General features: G+C 62.1%; 2 protein-coding genes across 3 annotated transcripts; one reads left to right on the top strand and one right to left on the bottom strand.

Moving 5' to 3' along the window:
* Positions 1–669: 669 nt before the first annotated feature.
* GET3 (guided entry of tail-anchored proteins factor 3, ATPase) lies at positions 670–8,341 on the bottom strand. The gene is made up of 7 exons (XM_040990284.1): positions 8,160–8,341; positions 7,303–7,450; positions 2,006–2,154; positions 1,754–1,904; positions 1,449–1,556; positions 1,095–1,292; positions 670–932 (listed from the first exon to the last, which is right to left on the bottom strand). Exons 1-7 carry the CDS (start codon positions 8,318–8,320, stop codon positions 801–803), a joined length of 1,047 nt encoding a protein of 348 aa, XP_040846218.1. The 5' UTR covers positions 8,321–8,341; the 3' UTR covers positions 670–800.
* Positions 8,342–9,255: 914 nt separating this feature from the next.
* On the top strand, positions 9,256–12,076 carry TRIR (telomerase RNA component interacting RNase). 2 transcript variants are annotated; one of them, XM_040990406.1, is made up of 3 exons: positions 9,267–9,643; positions 11,272–11,349; positions 11,571–12,076. In XM_040990406.1, the coding sequence occupies exons 1-3, from the start codon at positions 9,296–9,298 to the stop codon at positions 11,676–11,678; spliced, it is 534 nt and encodes a 177-aa protein (XP_040846340.1). In that variant the 5' UTR covers positions 9,267–9,295; the 3' UTR covers positions 11,679–12,076. The 2 variants fall into 2 exon arrangements, with proteins under 2 accessions (XP_040846341.1, XP_040846340.1); XM_040990407.1 differs by lacking the exon at positions 11,272–11,349 and having other exon boundaries at positions 9,256–9,643.
* The last annotated feature ends 1,985 nt before the right edge of the window (positions 12,077–14,061 follow it).

A 14,061-nucleotide genomic window follows, 5' to 3' on the forward strand; every position in this document is an offset into this window, starting at 1 on the left:
GAAGTGGCGCGTGTAATGTGATCCCAGCATTTGCAAAGTGAGGATTTAGCTGTTGAGGCATGGCGCTGGGTCCAGTATACACACCTGACATGGACCAGTTCAAACAGACGATGGGGCCCGGCGCGACAGCATAGTGGTTAAAGTCCTCGCCTTGCACGCAACAGGATCCCATATGGGCGCCGGTTCTAATCCCGGCGACCCCGCTTCCCTTCCAGCTCCCTGCCTGTGGCCTGAGGAAAGCAGTGGAGGACAACCCAAAGCCTTGGGACCCTGCACCTGCTGTGTGGGACACGTGGGACCCGGAAGGGGCTCCTGGCTTTGGGTTGGCTCAGCTCTGGTTGTTGCGGCCATTTGGGGAGTGAACCATCGGATGGAAGATCTTCCTCTCTGTCTCTCCTCCTCTCTGTATATCTGACTTTCCAAGAAAAATAAATTTTCAAAAGAATAAAAAGCAGCTTGTTTTTCCTTGAAAGGTTGAAGATGCTGCGTTCTAATTTACAGCATAGATCATTTTTTAAGAAAAAAAAGTTACCCAGCGGATGCCCGGGACAGGTTCGGATCTGTTTATTGAGCAGCGGGAGGGCTTGAGAAGGGCTAACCCAGCCCTCCAGCCCCACCAGGGGGCCTAGGACCCCTCCCGGCCTTCTACCCCCCCCCAACCCTCCACACACCCACGGGCTGGGCACCCCCTGTACCGTGGAGGGGGTGGGGTTGGGGAGGGGAGTTTGTGCAAACTACTGAGGAGGGATGGAGGGCGGAGCGCTGGTGGTGAGGATTTGGGGTGCGGTGGGGAGGGGCTGCTACTGGGCGCTGGGGGCCTTGTAGGGTTCCAGGAGGAGGGCGGAGAAGGTGTTGACCTTGTCCGCCCCCCGCACCTCGTGCGGTAACAGCGGCAGCTTCACGATGTGGAAGTCTTCGTACAGGTCCTCCATCTGTCGGGGTGCAGAGGGCAGAGGGCAGGGAGTCCCGGGGAGGGCCACGGGCGGCACGGAGGTGAGGCAGGCCTGCCCTCCCAGCCCCCAGCCCCCCCCCCCCCAGCATCAGCATCAGCATCAGCAGCAGCAGCAGCGGTGGGCCCACCCGGGGGGACGCACCTGGTCCAGGTACTTGGACTGGATCTTGTGACGGGCCTCGCACATCTTGCAAGGTTTCTCGGGGTCCGGGAAGACGAGCTGGTTGACAATGATGTTGTGCGTGTCTATCTTGCACTTGGCCAGCTCCTGGATCAGCCGTTCCGTCTCGTAGAGCGACAGGAACTCGGCGATACACACGCAGATAAAGGTGGTCTGCTCCTGCGGGGTGGGGGGATGGGGGCGGGCCGTGATGGGGAGGGGGGGGGGATAGACGGGAGAGGGCTCTCCCCGCCACGGCTGGTCCCGCACCACCACCAACACCACCACCACCACCACCACCCTGGCCGGCCTCCCTCTGCCCCGACGGCCACTCACGGGGTCCTTGAACTGCTCGCTGACCGAGCGGATGACCGGCAGCGTCTCCTCCAGCTTGGAGGCCAGCTGGTCGGCGTTCATGTCCCCGAGGCCCAGCATATTGCACATCTGTGGGTTTGGGGGGGGGATCAGACCGCCCGTCCAGCCCCCCCTATTCTTCCCTTAGGTTGGGGGATCCGGAAGACGCTGTGGGGGGTGCAGGGACAGACGCTGCCCAGCCCATCCGCCTTCCCCCCGCCACCACCACCACCACCACCACCACCACCACCACCACCGCCACCACCGCCACCGCCACCAGCGTGCACCTGCGAGATGAAGGGGCTGATCTGGTTTTTGATCTGCATGAGCCGGCCCAGGCCGCGCTCCACGATGGTGGGGAAGTTGAGCAGCCTTAACGTGTGGCCCGTGGGCGCTGTGTCGAACACCACCACCGAGAAGTTCATGCCTTTTACCAGCCTGGGGTGGGGAGGAGGAGTGGGGGGGTCAGGGGGTCGGGGGGGTCGGGTCCCGGTCCCCCGCCTTGCTTTCCCCGGCAGCTGGAGGGGCGGGTGTCTGACCTCATGACCTCGGCGTAGCTCATGGCCTCGTCGATGCCCGGGAAGGCGCTCATGGCCTCTTGCATCATCTTCTTGCCCATGGTCAGCATGTTATCCTCCTCAAAGAACTCGTCCGGGAGCTCGGCCACCCCGAGGCTGGGGTCGATCTCCTGGGGTAACAGGGGCGGGAGTCAGGGGGCCTGCCACCGTGCCCCGCTGGGGGGGGGGGGGGCGGGGACGCAGTCCACTGGTCGCGGGGAGCTGCGAGTGGGGGGAGTAGGTCCCCCCTGCGCCCCCAAAGAGAAGCCGAAATCCTCGCTGGGCACCGAGCCGGCTCTTGGGAGCCTCACACAGAGCCTTCTTCTATTTATTTACTTATTTATTTGTTTATTTTTCTTGCAAAGGCAGATATACAGAGAGGAGGAGAGACAGAGAGGAAGATGTTCCGTTCGCTGATTTACTCCCCAAGCGGCCGCGATATCCGGAACTGAGCCGATGCAGAGCCAGGAGCCAGAGGCCTCCTCTGGGCCTCCCGTGTGGGTGCAGGGTCCCAAGGCAGGGCTGCCAGGATTAGAACTGGCGCCCATATGGGATCCTGGCGCATGCAAGGCGAGGACGTTAGCCACTAGGCTACCGTGCCAGCTCTACCTTCCTCTGTTTTTAATTTTTTTAAAGATTTGTTTTATTTTTATTGGAAAGGCAGATATACAGAGAAGAGGAGAGGAGAGACAGAGAAAGATCTGTCCCCTGATTCACTCCCCAAACATCCGCATTGGTCGGAGCTGAGCCAATCTGAAGCCAGGAGCCAGGAACCAGGAGCTTCTTCCGGGTCTCCCACGCAGGTGCAGGGTCCCAAAGCTTTGGGCCGTCCTCCACTGCTTTCCCAGGCCACAGGCAGGGAGCTGGATGGGAAGTGGAGCTGCTGGGACTAGAACCAGTGCCCACATGGGATCCCGGCAGGTGCCAGGTGAAGACTTTAGCTGCTAGGCTACCGTGCCAGGCCCTATACATATATACATGTGTGTATTTGTATATATATATATATATATATATATACACACACAAAGATTTATTTATTTGAAAGGCAAAGTGAGAAAGAGCAAAGCTATCTTGTACCCACTAGTTCCTCCCCAAATGCCTGCAGTAGCCAGCGCGGGGCCAGGCCAACGTCAGGAGCCTATATCGGGGTCCCCCCACGTGGGGAGCAGTGCTTCTATGCAGTTGGGCCGTCCTCTGCTCCTTTCCCAGGCGCTCGAGCAGGGAGCTGGATGGGAAATGTAACGGCTGGGATTCGAACTGGTGTTCTCCCGTGGGAGGCAGGTGCTGCGGGCCACACCCACGTCTCCCCTTCGAAGCGACCCATCCCCACTCAGTCCCTGCTTCCGTTTCTCCTGAAGCTGAGCCTCCCTCCCCACCAAACTCGACTACCCCACGGGGGCAGGGGGGGATCCTCTCTAACGGCCATGTCCCTCCCACCCCCACGCTGGGGCCACGGGCGCACGGCTCATTCCATCCTGCTCACGGCGGAGCCCCTGGCGCCCCGGGAGGCCAGTGTGGGACATGGGGTGGGGGCTGGACATGTAAGTGAATCCCCGGTGAGGTGGCAGGTCCTGGGACCCCGGCCCCACCAGGCCCCAGGGGTCACTCCCCCCGTGGGAATTTTGCTCACTGCCCCCCCCCCCGCCCAGACCCCACCCAGGGCACTCCCCACCTCTCCCACAGCCGAGCCACAGGGTTCCTACCCACCGGGCTGCGCAGGAGTGATTGGAAATGTAGAGTTACAGACAGGAGGCGCGACGGGGACAGGGCCATCCTCCATTTGCTGGTTCACTCCCCCAGGGGGCTACAACGGGCGGCAGGGGCACAAGCAGGTGGGCCCTCCTGTGCTGCCTTCCCCAGGGAGCATCAGGAGGGAGGCTAGATTGGAAGTGGAGCAGCTGGGACCTGAACCAGCGTCCATATGGAATGCTGATACTGAGCACCGAGGCTTGGCTGGTTAAGCCACAACACCAGCCTCTTGTCTGTTACTGTGAAAGCTCTTTGTGGGGGAAGGACAGTGGCACGGTATGGCAGCTTTGCTCCACTACCCATCCAGCTCCCTGCCTGTGGCCTGGGAGAGCACTGGAGGACGGCCCAAAGCCTTGGGACCCTGCATCCGCGTGGGAGACCTGGAAGAAGCTCCTGGCTCCTGGTGTTGGATTGCCTCAGCTCTGGCCCCATTGTGGCCACTTGGAAAGTGAACCAGCGGATGGGCGATCTTCCTCTCTGTACAAATCTGTCTTTCTGGGCCTGGCGCAGTGGTGCAGCGGTTAAGGTCCTCGCCTTGCACACCCGGGATCCCATATGGGCGCCAGTTCTAATCCCGGCAGCCCCGCTTCCCTTCCAGCTCCCTGCCTGTGGCCCAGGAAAGCAGTGGCGGACGGCCCAAAGCCTTTGGGACCCTGCACCCACGTGGGAGACCCGGAAGAGACTCCTGGCTTCGGATCGGCATAGCATCAGCCGTTGCGCTCACTTGGGGAGTGAATCATCGGACGGAAGATCTTCCTCTCTGTCTCTCCTCTCTGTATATCCGCCTTTCCAAAAAAAAAAATAATAAAAATAAATCTTTAGAAAAAAACCAAATCTGTCTTTCCAATATATATTTTAAAAAAGAGAGAGATAGAAAGAAAAGGAAAAAGGAAAGAATGAAATACGGACACGTCACTGGGCCACCTCTGTCCACTGCCTTCAGCGCCCCCTGCTGGCTGCCCTCGCCAACGACCCTCTTCTTCCCCACGGAATCTGCGTGAACTTCCAGGGTGACAGTAATTCCTGGGTGCTCCCTGGCCTTCATCACCACTGATGGCATCCTGGGGCGCATGTGCCCACTTCTCCCGCTTGGACCGTTCCCGGCTGAGCCCTGGAGAAGCCCCTGCTGCCCTCCCACCCCCTCCGGACCTGCCCGGTTCTGGCACACAGCACAGGGCCCGTGTCTGGAATCTGACGTGGGGTGGTGGTTTGAGTTGAGTTGAGTCCTGGCTGCTCCACTTCCCATCCAAACCTCCCGGTCTACGGGTTTGGGAAAGCAGTGGAGGCTGGCTCAGGTCCTTGGGACCCTGCACCCACGTGGATCAGCTCAGTTCTGAATGAGCTTTGGATGAGCTTTGGATCAGCTCAGTTCTGAATGGGGCACCAATGGAGGGCTGAATTTCTCTCTCTCTGTAACTCTGTCTTCCGAATCAATAAATAAGGCAAGCAGACCTTTAAGCCCGGCCCTCTTGGGGTGGGCGTTGGTGTGCGCAATGCTTGCGGTGCCTGCCTGTCATACCGGAGTGCCTGGGTTCAAATCCCGGCTTGTGCACTTCCCATCCGACTCCCTGCTCATGTACACTCCACAGCTCACGGCTCCGGGGCTTTGCCCCTGCCACCCGCATGGGGGATCTGAATGGAGCTCCTGGTCCTGCTTTAATATGGCCCAGTCCTGGCTATTATGTCCATCTGAGCAGTGGACGAGCCTCTGTCACTGTGGGGGACAAGCACATAATTATATAAAACATGAAAAAGAAGGGAGAGAAAAAAAAAAAGCACCCCAGCACAGGGTTGGTGTCATGGGCACAGTTGGCTGCGATGCTCCCATCCCATATGGGCGCTGGTTCTAATCCCGGCAGCTCCACTTCCCATTCAGCTCCCTGCTTGTGGCCTGGGAAAGCAGTGGAGGATGGCCCAAAGCCTTGGGACCCTGCACCCGTGTGGGAGACCCAGAAGAAGCTCCTGGCTCCTGGCTTCGGTTCAGCTCAGCTCTGGCCACTTGGGGAGTGAAGCAGTAGATGGAAGATCACTCTCTCTCTCTCCCTCTCTCTGTCTCTATCTCTCTGCTTCTTTCTCTCTGTAACTCTTTCAAATAAACATAATGAAACCTTATTTTAAAAAAGCTTCATTTATTTATTTGAAAGGTAGTTATGGTAGGGAGAGGGAAGCACAGAGACTTCCACTCCCTAAATGGCCGAAGGCTGGAGCTGTACTGGTCTGAAGCCGGAAGCCAGGAACTCTAGCTGGGTCTCCCACGTGGCTGCAGGGCCCCAGTTACTCGGGTCGTTTTCTGCTGCTTCCCCAGGTGCATTAGCAGGGAGCCGGATGGCAAGTGGAGCAGCCGGGATTCAAACCGACTCCCACGTGGGATGTCCAATGCAGCAGGCGGCAGCTTTGCCTGCTGTGCCATGGCACTGGCCTCTGCCGTGTGTTACTCTGAACTCACACCCCCAATATGACAGCTTGTTCCCCTATATTCTGCACCCCGAGAAGTCCAGGCTGCTGTTGTCATCACGCCCCCGGCTACACTCCCCCCAGCTCCCGTTCTCTCTCTCCTCCCCTTTTCACTCATAATCCCACCTGCATGATGGGTGGAGGGGATTTATTTTTTCCCCTCCCGATTTTGAACTTGGCATTTGACATGCACTGGAATAAACCCACAGCTTTCTGCTGAAGCTGACGGTCGTGTGCGGGAGCGTGGTGCAGGCACTAAGGCGCTGCCACCCTCACACCACAGCATCTGGGACGGGGTCCCATTTCCATCCCTGACCCCAGCCACCTGCTAGCGGCGATTTTCCGCTCCCCGCCACCCCCCGTGGGATACCCTGATGGGAGTTCTGGGCCCGTGGATTCAACACGGTCTCAACATGGCTGACGTGGGCATTTGGGACTGTACCAGCGGGTGGGACATATCTTTTCTGCTTTGCCTTCATGCTTTTCAACAGAAATAAGTGGCAGCATCCCATATGGGTACCAGTTTGAGTCCCGGCTGCTCCATTTTCCATTCAGCGCCCTGCCAGTGCACCCGGGAAAGCAGCGGAGCATGGACCAAGTGCTTGGACACCTGCACCCACGTGGGAGACCTGGAGGAAATTCCTGGCTTCTGGCTTTGGATCCATTCCAACCCTCGTAGCCGTTGAGGGAAGGCACTAGCGGATGATACATCTCTCTGTCATCGCCTCGCCTCTGTCTCTTAACTTTTTAAACAAACCATGCAAAAAAATAAATTAATAAAAAAAGTCAAAGTGGCAAGTACAGCTGAGAACTTTCCATGGAACCTGGGAGTCAGGGATTGGAAAGTGGGTGGCAGAGATTAACACCAAAGCGCCACCCCAGAAGCCAAGCTGCCTGCCTCGGCCAGCGGAGCCCTCACCATCACACTCTGGCCCCTTTCCCAGCTCTGGAACATCAACCACTCACTGCCCTTGCAGAGGCAGGCGGGACCTGAGGGTGCATGGGTGGGTGGGGGTCAGGGCCGGACTGCAGAGCCGAGAACCACCCCCCACCCCCCCAGGTGCGTGCCCACTCACCATGGCGAAGAGGTTGTCATAGCCTTTGACCTTCGTGGGCACTTTGGAGAACTTTTGGTCAAAAGCGTCGGAGATGTTGTGAGCTGGGTCGGTGGAGATGATGAGCACGCTCTCCCGCCCCTTGGACAGCTGGACCGCCAGGCTGCAGCTGGACCAGGCAGAAGGAATGGCATGGGGAGTAAGGAGTGGACTGTACTGCAGCCCCTCAAACCCACCCTCCTCCCACCACCACCACCACCACCACCACCACCACCACCACCAGGAGCAAGGCAGGCACGAGGGCCAGAAAGAGTCGTCTTTAGCCACTGGTAGCGCTCAGCGTAGGTTGATGCCATCAGCCTTGCAGCGGTCTTTCTCCTAGCTGACAACAGTCCAGTCTGATCCTGCGCAGCCCTGTCCTCCTCCTCCTCCTCCTCCTCCTCCATTTGCTCTCTCCCCATCCCACCCCCGGCCTCTTGCACACTCGCCGACGGGCTAGCAGACAAACAGCCGGGCTCACCAGGCCGCAGGCTGCTTGTACACCTGGCTGTCCCTCAGCCTCCAGGTCCGGCTGCCCACAGGTGGACATCATCCAGACAGGCGCTGCTTCCCACCCAGCAGCACCCAGCAGCACCCAGCAGCACCCCTCCACCTCCTCTTTCCCTGCCTCGTGCGCTGGCTTTGGAGAGCCCCCCCCTGCAAGCCCTCCGCGACTCCGAGGGTGCCAGGGGAGGCGTCCAGGGTCGCAGAGAACAAACCTGAACAAGACTTTGCCCCGGCCTGCTCGGCGAGGACGACGGGTGCGTCCGTCCGTCCGTCCGCCCGTCCCCTCCTCGTTGCCTGCCCCTCGGTGCGGCACCACGCCGCGGCCTCCTCACCTGCACGTCGTCTTGCCCACGCCGCCCTTGCCCCCGACGAAGATCCACTTGAGGCTGCGCTGCTCGATGATGTTGCTGAGCGTGGGCTCCAGCGGCTCCACGTCGGGCGCGTCCTCGAACTCCTCCGCCTCGGCCCCCCACCCGGCCGCCCCCGCCGCCATCTTGGCACCGGCTCACGTGACCGGGCGGAGCGTCCCACGCGGACGGCACCCACGGGGGTGGGGAGCGTCGTCGAGGCCTTTCCCGCTCTGAGGGGACCAGACCGAACCCGTCTTCCCCTGGGTCGCCTTCAGCGACGTCAGGGAAGCTGTCCCGTCGCCCTTTCTGGCTTTCAAGCTTCGCCGCGGCAGCTTCCTGTCTAAATGCCTTTACTGCTCCCCCCTCCCCTGACTCCTGGAGCTATTGGTACGACCCAGACGCCTCCCCTCCATTGATTGGGCCGTGAGTCTCGCAGTCGTCCTGTCATTGGCTGCCGCTTTCTTGACTCCGACCAATCCTGCTCGCGTCGCGGTCGCCGCCGGCCTCTCCTTAGCAACCGGCCAAACACCCGGTCCAGGCGTTGGAGATGAACTCGGCGCCCCGTCCCCCCATAGGCTGTCCTTCACGTCCATCATCTCCCTCCTTCTGTGGGAGCCCCGCCCCCGCTGTGCTCCAATTGGCTGTGAGCCGCCTGGCTCTGGCTACGGACCAATCACAGACGGAGGCATGAAGGGCTCGGGTGCCGAGACGGAGTTGGTGGGGTTCGCAGCCCCCCATTCCGGCTGCGCGGGGACTTTAGCCGGCGACTTCTGCCGCCTGAGCCCCTCTGACCCGCGGCCCCGGGTGTCGGGTGCGAATCCCAGTCCTTCTCACCCCCATTTTTCAAAGAGCACTGCCAGCCCGTCGCTGGAACCCCAGTTTATGGTGGCTCTCCTCCTTCCGGGGTTAGCGAAGCCTGTAGGTCTCCTAGCAACCCGAGACACGCACCCGCAAGGGGGCGGGGCGCCATCAAGCCACGCCCACGCGACACGCCCATCCGCGCGGCGCCCCGCCTTAAGTGCGGACGCGCCTCCCGGCATGCATTGCTCGGGACGGAGCGCCAAGCGCGGGGTCGGAGCGGCCTTCCCGGAGTCCTTTGCGCGGCACCTGGCGACAAAATGGCTGCCCGAGGGAGACGGGCGGAGCCTCCGGGCCGGGAGGCACCGGGCCCCGCGGGCGGCGGCGGGAGCGGGAGCCGGTGGGCCGAGTCGGGGCCGGGGACGTCTTCGGAGAGCGGAGACGAGGAGGTGTCGGGCGCCGGCTCGAGCCCCGTGTCGGGCGGCGTGAACCTGTTCGCCAACGATGGCAGCTTCCTGGAGCTGTTCAAGCGGAAGATGGAGGAGGAACAGCGGCAGAGGCAGGAGGAGGAGCCGCCCCCGGGCCCTCCGCGACCCGATCAGCCGGCCGCCGCCGCGGGTTCCGGGGATCCGAAGAGGAAGGGCGGCCCCTGCTCCGCGCTGAGCTTCGTAAGGAGCCGCGGGGATGGGGACGGGCTCCGGGGCCCGCTCGGGCCGGACTGTGGGGGCTGCAGGGGGTCGTGGGGGCTGCAGGGGGTCGTGGGGGCCGAGGGGCGTGCAGGTCCGCCCGGGCCGGACTGTGGGGGCTGCAGGGCGTGCAGGTCCGCCTGGGTCGGACTGTGGGGGCTGCAGGTCGTGCAGGTCTGCCCGGGCCGGACTGTGGGGCCTCAGGGGGTCGTGGGGGCCGAGGGGCGTGCAGGTCCGCCTGGGTCGGACTGTGGGGGCTGCAGGTCGTGCAGGTCTGCCCGGGCCGGACTGTGGGGCCTCAGGGGGTCGTGGGGGCTGCAGGGCGTGCAGGTCCGCCTGGGTCGGACTGTGGGGGCTGCAGGGCGTGCAGGTCCGCCTGGGTCGGACTGTGGGGGCTGCAGGGCGTGCAGGTCCGCCTGGGTCGGACTGTGGGGGCTGCAGGGCGTGCAGGTCCGCCCTGTGGGGGCTGCAGGGGGTCGTGGGGGCTGCAGGGCGTGCAGGTCTGCCCGGGCCGGACTGTGGGGGCTGCAGGGCGTGCAGGTCCGCCCTCTGTTCTCCCGGGGACCCCCACCCCACCTCGCTCGCTGGGACACTGCCATCCGAAATACTGGGGGTCCCTCCCCGGACGTGCGGGTTCCTGGGGGTCCTTCCCTGGAAGTGCGGGTTTCTGGGGGACCCTGAGGGTTTTTTTTTTACCTTTTTGGCTGTCAGAGCCGTGGGGTGGGAGCGAGGAAAGGGGTGACATCTATGGGTAAAGGGCAGGGATGCCACCCCTTTCCTACACGGGAAACCAAACACACACCCCTCTCCCCACCACCACCCACCAAACGGTCCAGCTCTGAATGTCACCAGTGTTTGGCTGAGGACCTGGGGGGGAGGGTGGAAGAAGCGGGGTCCCCTGTCTAGGTTGGCAGTTGGGCGCTGTGTCTTTGTGGAGGGGAAAGGGCGCCCTTGAATTCCCACTGTGACAGGCCGGCGGGGCCAGCGTCAGGTGCTGGGGGTCCCTCCCTAGATGTGCGATTCGGAGGAGGGGGTTACGGCATACGTGACCCGACCCGCCGTGCCTGCTGGTTAAGGATGCGACCCTGGTGGCTTTAAACCCTGTGTCACATGGCGTGGTCTCCTCAAGGACTCTGGGTACCCCTCTGTGTAAGCTTCCCACTTCGCAGTGGGAACTGGAACCCAGAGGAAACAGCCCCAGCTCTTGGCACCCAGTAGGTGTCACTTAGTCCAAGGTTCACTGTTAGGGCAGGGGGCGGTGGGCACAGAGGGCAGGGGTGATGGGCACAGCCCGTGTCCCTGTCGGGGCAGGGGGCGGTGGGCACAGCCCGTGTCCCGTTAGGGCCAAGGGTGGTGGGCACAGCCCGTGCTTACCATGGCAAGTTCTCTTCTGCCCTGGAGGGCACGCCCGGGCCCGGGGACTTGGCCTGGGCAGTGGCGGGCCCAGGGCAGGTGCTAAGAGTCCGGTGTGCCCCTCTCTGATTGCTGCGCAGGTCGGCGGCGTCGGGAACGGGCCAACCGGGCCGGGCTAGGAAGGTGGAGTGGGCCTCGGCGCCTCCCAGGCGGGCCCGGCTCCCGTAACCGTTGCAGTCTTATGTCCCTTCACCCAGGTGGGCAAGCGCAGAGGCGGGAACAAGCTAGCCCTCAAGACGGGAATAGTAGCCAAGAAGCAGAAGACGGAGGATGAGGTGAGGGGCGCGACCCCGGGGGAGTGGGGGGTACAGCTGGGGAAGGCAGACATTCTTACCCTTAAACCCCAGACCTTCGGGGGGCGGGGGGGGGAGAGGGGCGGTTGGCGGGGGTGACGCTGGGACTGGGTCAGTATCCGGGATGGGGGACAGCTCTGACCTGCTCGCTCTTCCCCCATCCCTCACCCCCGCCCCACCCCCTCCCCCTCTCCCTCCCCCAGGTATTAACAAGTAAAGGTGACGCGTGGGCCAAGTACATGGCAGAAGTGAAAAAGTACAAGGCCCATCAGTGTGGCGACGACGACAAGACCCGGCCCCTGGTGAAATGACCCTGCCGCGCGGCCCCCGGGGACTCTGCCATGTACGGACTATTGTAACGCGGCGGCAGCGGTGGCGGCCTCCCCTCTCCCAGCCCAGGACTCACACGGGGACACCTAGGAGCAGCAGCAGCCCCCCGCAGCCGCGGACCAGGCGCCTGGATATATTTTTTTTTCTTTTTTTTTTTTTTTTTTTTTTTTTTTACCTTGAGCACTTGGCCTCTTAAAGACATGGTAGAACAGTGGTCTACTGTACCCCCCTCCCCACCTCCTCCTCCTCCTCCTCCTCGCTGTCTCTCTTCTTTCTTCCCAGACTTACCCCTCCCTTCCCTTCCCACCCAACCAGCCCCCCACCCCACCCGCCTCTGCCCCTCAGCCATCACTTCTGGGAAGTAAAGAACTTGACTTAGTGCCGGAGTGGTTGGTGTTCCGGGGGGTTGGGGGGGGTGTCTGTCTGCTCCGCGCCCACCCAGTCGAAAGCCCTTGGCCGTGAGCGAAGGGGGTGGGCGGGGGGTCAGGAATGATGGAGTGGGAGGTTCAGGAGCTGCAGCCTCGTGGAGGCTTGCCCCGTGTGGGACCTAGTGGTTCTTCGAGCACCTGTGAGTGAGTGCCTGTGCCTGCTGTTGATAAAGATTGTTCTGAGGCCCCGGGAGGCCAACAGGGCACCGGACGGGCCGCAGCTACCCTCCCTGGGCAGCAGGACACGGGACCAGGCAGAGGAGGAAACGGCCGGAATAGCGACAGCTAACAAGCCCGGGATAGGGATAACCGCTTTATTAAAATTACATCCATCCCAAAGGCAGAGTTTTAAGACCAAGATGTTCTTATCTGCTGTTTTATTTCGTGCCCCAAGTGGGCCCCCAGCAGCTAGCGAAGCCTGGAGCCTAGATCTTCCTTCTGGGGCTTCCGCGTGAGCAGCAGGCATGCTAGCACGTCAGCCGCCCGGGCTCTCCTGCACGGGACGCAGTGAGGGCACACCCGGCTTAACCGCCAAGCCACAACCTGGTCCCCACGGCAGGCAGGGAGCTGAGGAAGCAGGTCCCCAGGTGGTTCTGCGTGTCCCTTGGGCCAGATGGGGGAGAACAGGAGAGGTGTCTGCCTGTGGAGGGTGGGGGGGGGTCCCCTGGCCGCCTCCTGTCCCCCCCAGGTGCAGTGTGTGTGGGGGGGGGGATGCAGGATGCCCTTTGTAACAGAGGTCGGGTTGCCGGTGACGTAGTCTGGGTGGGCGCTGGGGGTGAGCTATGCCAAGGGGACACAGAGGATGCCAGGCAGCCAAGGATGACCGACCGCCGGAGAGGGTGATGACATAAGGGGTGGGGTAGGGCAGGTGCTTGGGGGCACATCCCAGGCTGCCGAAGGGAGCACCTGCCCACACGCCCACCCTGTCCCTCCTGGGTGGGGGGTGGCTGCTGAGCCGGCCCAGGCGTGGGGGAACGGGCCGCGAACTCGTCCTCTTTCCCCTTCCAAAGCCAGCAGCAACCGCTGGATCTTTTAAAAAGGAAGCCAGGGAAGTAGGTCGCCCGTGCCACCCAGCTCGGTCAGAGGAGTCGGAGGGCCGGGCGCCTCCTTGCGCGCAGCCCTTCAGCCTGCCCCGACCTGGGAAATGTTGAAAGAAGGAGGTGGGGAGGGAATTGAAGGTTCGGTGAGTCAAACAGCACAGGCTTGGCGCTATTTTGGTGCCTGCTTGCCGTGTGATCTGGGGTAAAGCCATTTAGACTCTCTGTGGTTCCGGCTCCTTTGACACTTTTACAGCTGGAGCTAACTTCGAGCAAGTTCAGAGGCAAGGACCCTGTCGTCCCACCGCCAACTCGAACCTGCTCTGGGGCGGGAAGTGAAATGACAGCTCATTTTGGTTTTCATTCTCGGTTGAGCACTTGGTACTTCTTACTGGAAGTAAGAGCTGTTGGAAACGGCATAATATTTGGGGAAAAAAAAAAAGCTGCAGAGGCAATAGATGAGGGTGGGGTGGGCACTGTCCACCTGAGGCAGCTCTCCCGGCTAAGGCGGAGGACAGGGGGAAGCCGAGGAAGATGGCCCACACGTGGGACGCCTGCACGAAGCCCAGCTCCGGCCATTGTGGCCGCGTGTGGAGGGAAGGAGGGCCCTGCAGCAGCGGGCAGCAGCCCAGGCGGGCCCCCTCCACCAGGGACAGCTGGCTTTGTGGGACACCCAGGACGGTGGGACCAGAGACGCCCCTCGCCCTACCACCCACACCCGCCCGCCAGTCACAACACAAAGCGCGGCCTCGGGGCGCACATGTTTCAGGCCGGGCAGGGTGGTGCTGGGTGCCCCGCACCCTGGGGACCCTCCTCGGAAGGCAGGGTGGTGGGGACCCTCCTCGAGGGGCAGGGTGGTGCTGGGTGTCCCGCACCCTGGGGACCCTCCTCGGGCTGGG

This window comes from Ochotona curzoniae, unplaced genomic scaffold, assembly GCF_017591425.1.
Source record: "Ochotona curzoniae isolate NIBS_2020 unplaced genomic scaffold, NIBS_Ocur_1.0 contig_605, whole genome shotgun sequence".
Taxonomy (NCBI): Eukaryota; Metazoa; Chordata; class Mammalia; order Lagomorpha; family Ochotonidae; genus Ochotona; species Ochotona curzoniae.

Coding starts and splice junctions, on each gene's coding strand:
- GET3 (XM_040990284.1), bottom strand. CDS start 8,320: ATGGCGGCGGGGGCGGCCGGGTGGGGGGCCGAGGCGGAGGAGTTCGAG. Junction 1,557..1,753: donor TCAGCCCCTTCATCTCGCAG/GTGCACGCTGGT, acceptor CCAAACCCACAG/ATGTGCAATATGCTGGGCCT. Junction 1,293..1,448: donor GCGAGCAGTTCAAGGACCCC/GTGAGTGGCCGT, acceptor CCCACCCCGCAG/GAGCAGACCACCTTTATCTG.
- TRIR (XM_040990406.1), top strand. CDS start 9,296: ATGGCTGCCCGAGGGAGACGGGCGGAGCCTCCGGGCCGGGAGGCACCG. Junction 9,644..11,271: donor CCTGCTCCGCGCTGAGCTTC/GTAAGGAGCCGC, acceptor CCCTTCACCCAG/GTGGGCAAGCGCAGAGGCGG. Junction 11,350..11,570: donor AGCAGAAGACGGAGGATGAG/GTGAGGGGCGCG, acceptor TCCCTCCCCCAG/GTATTAACAAGTAAAGGTGA.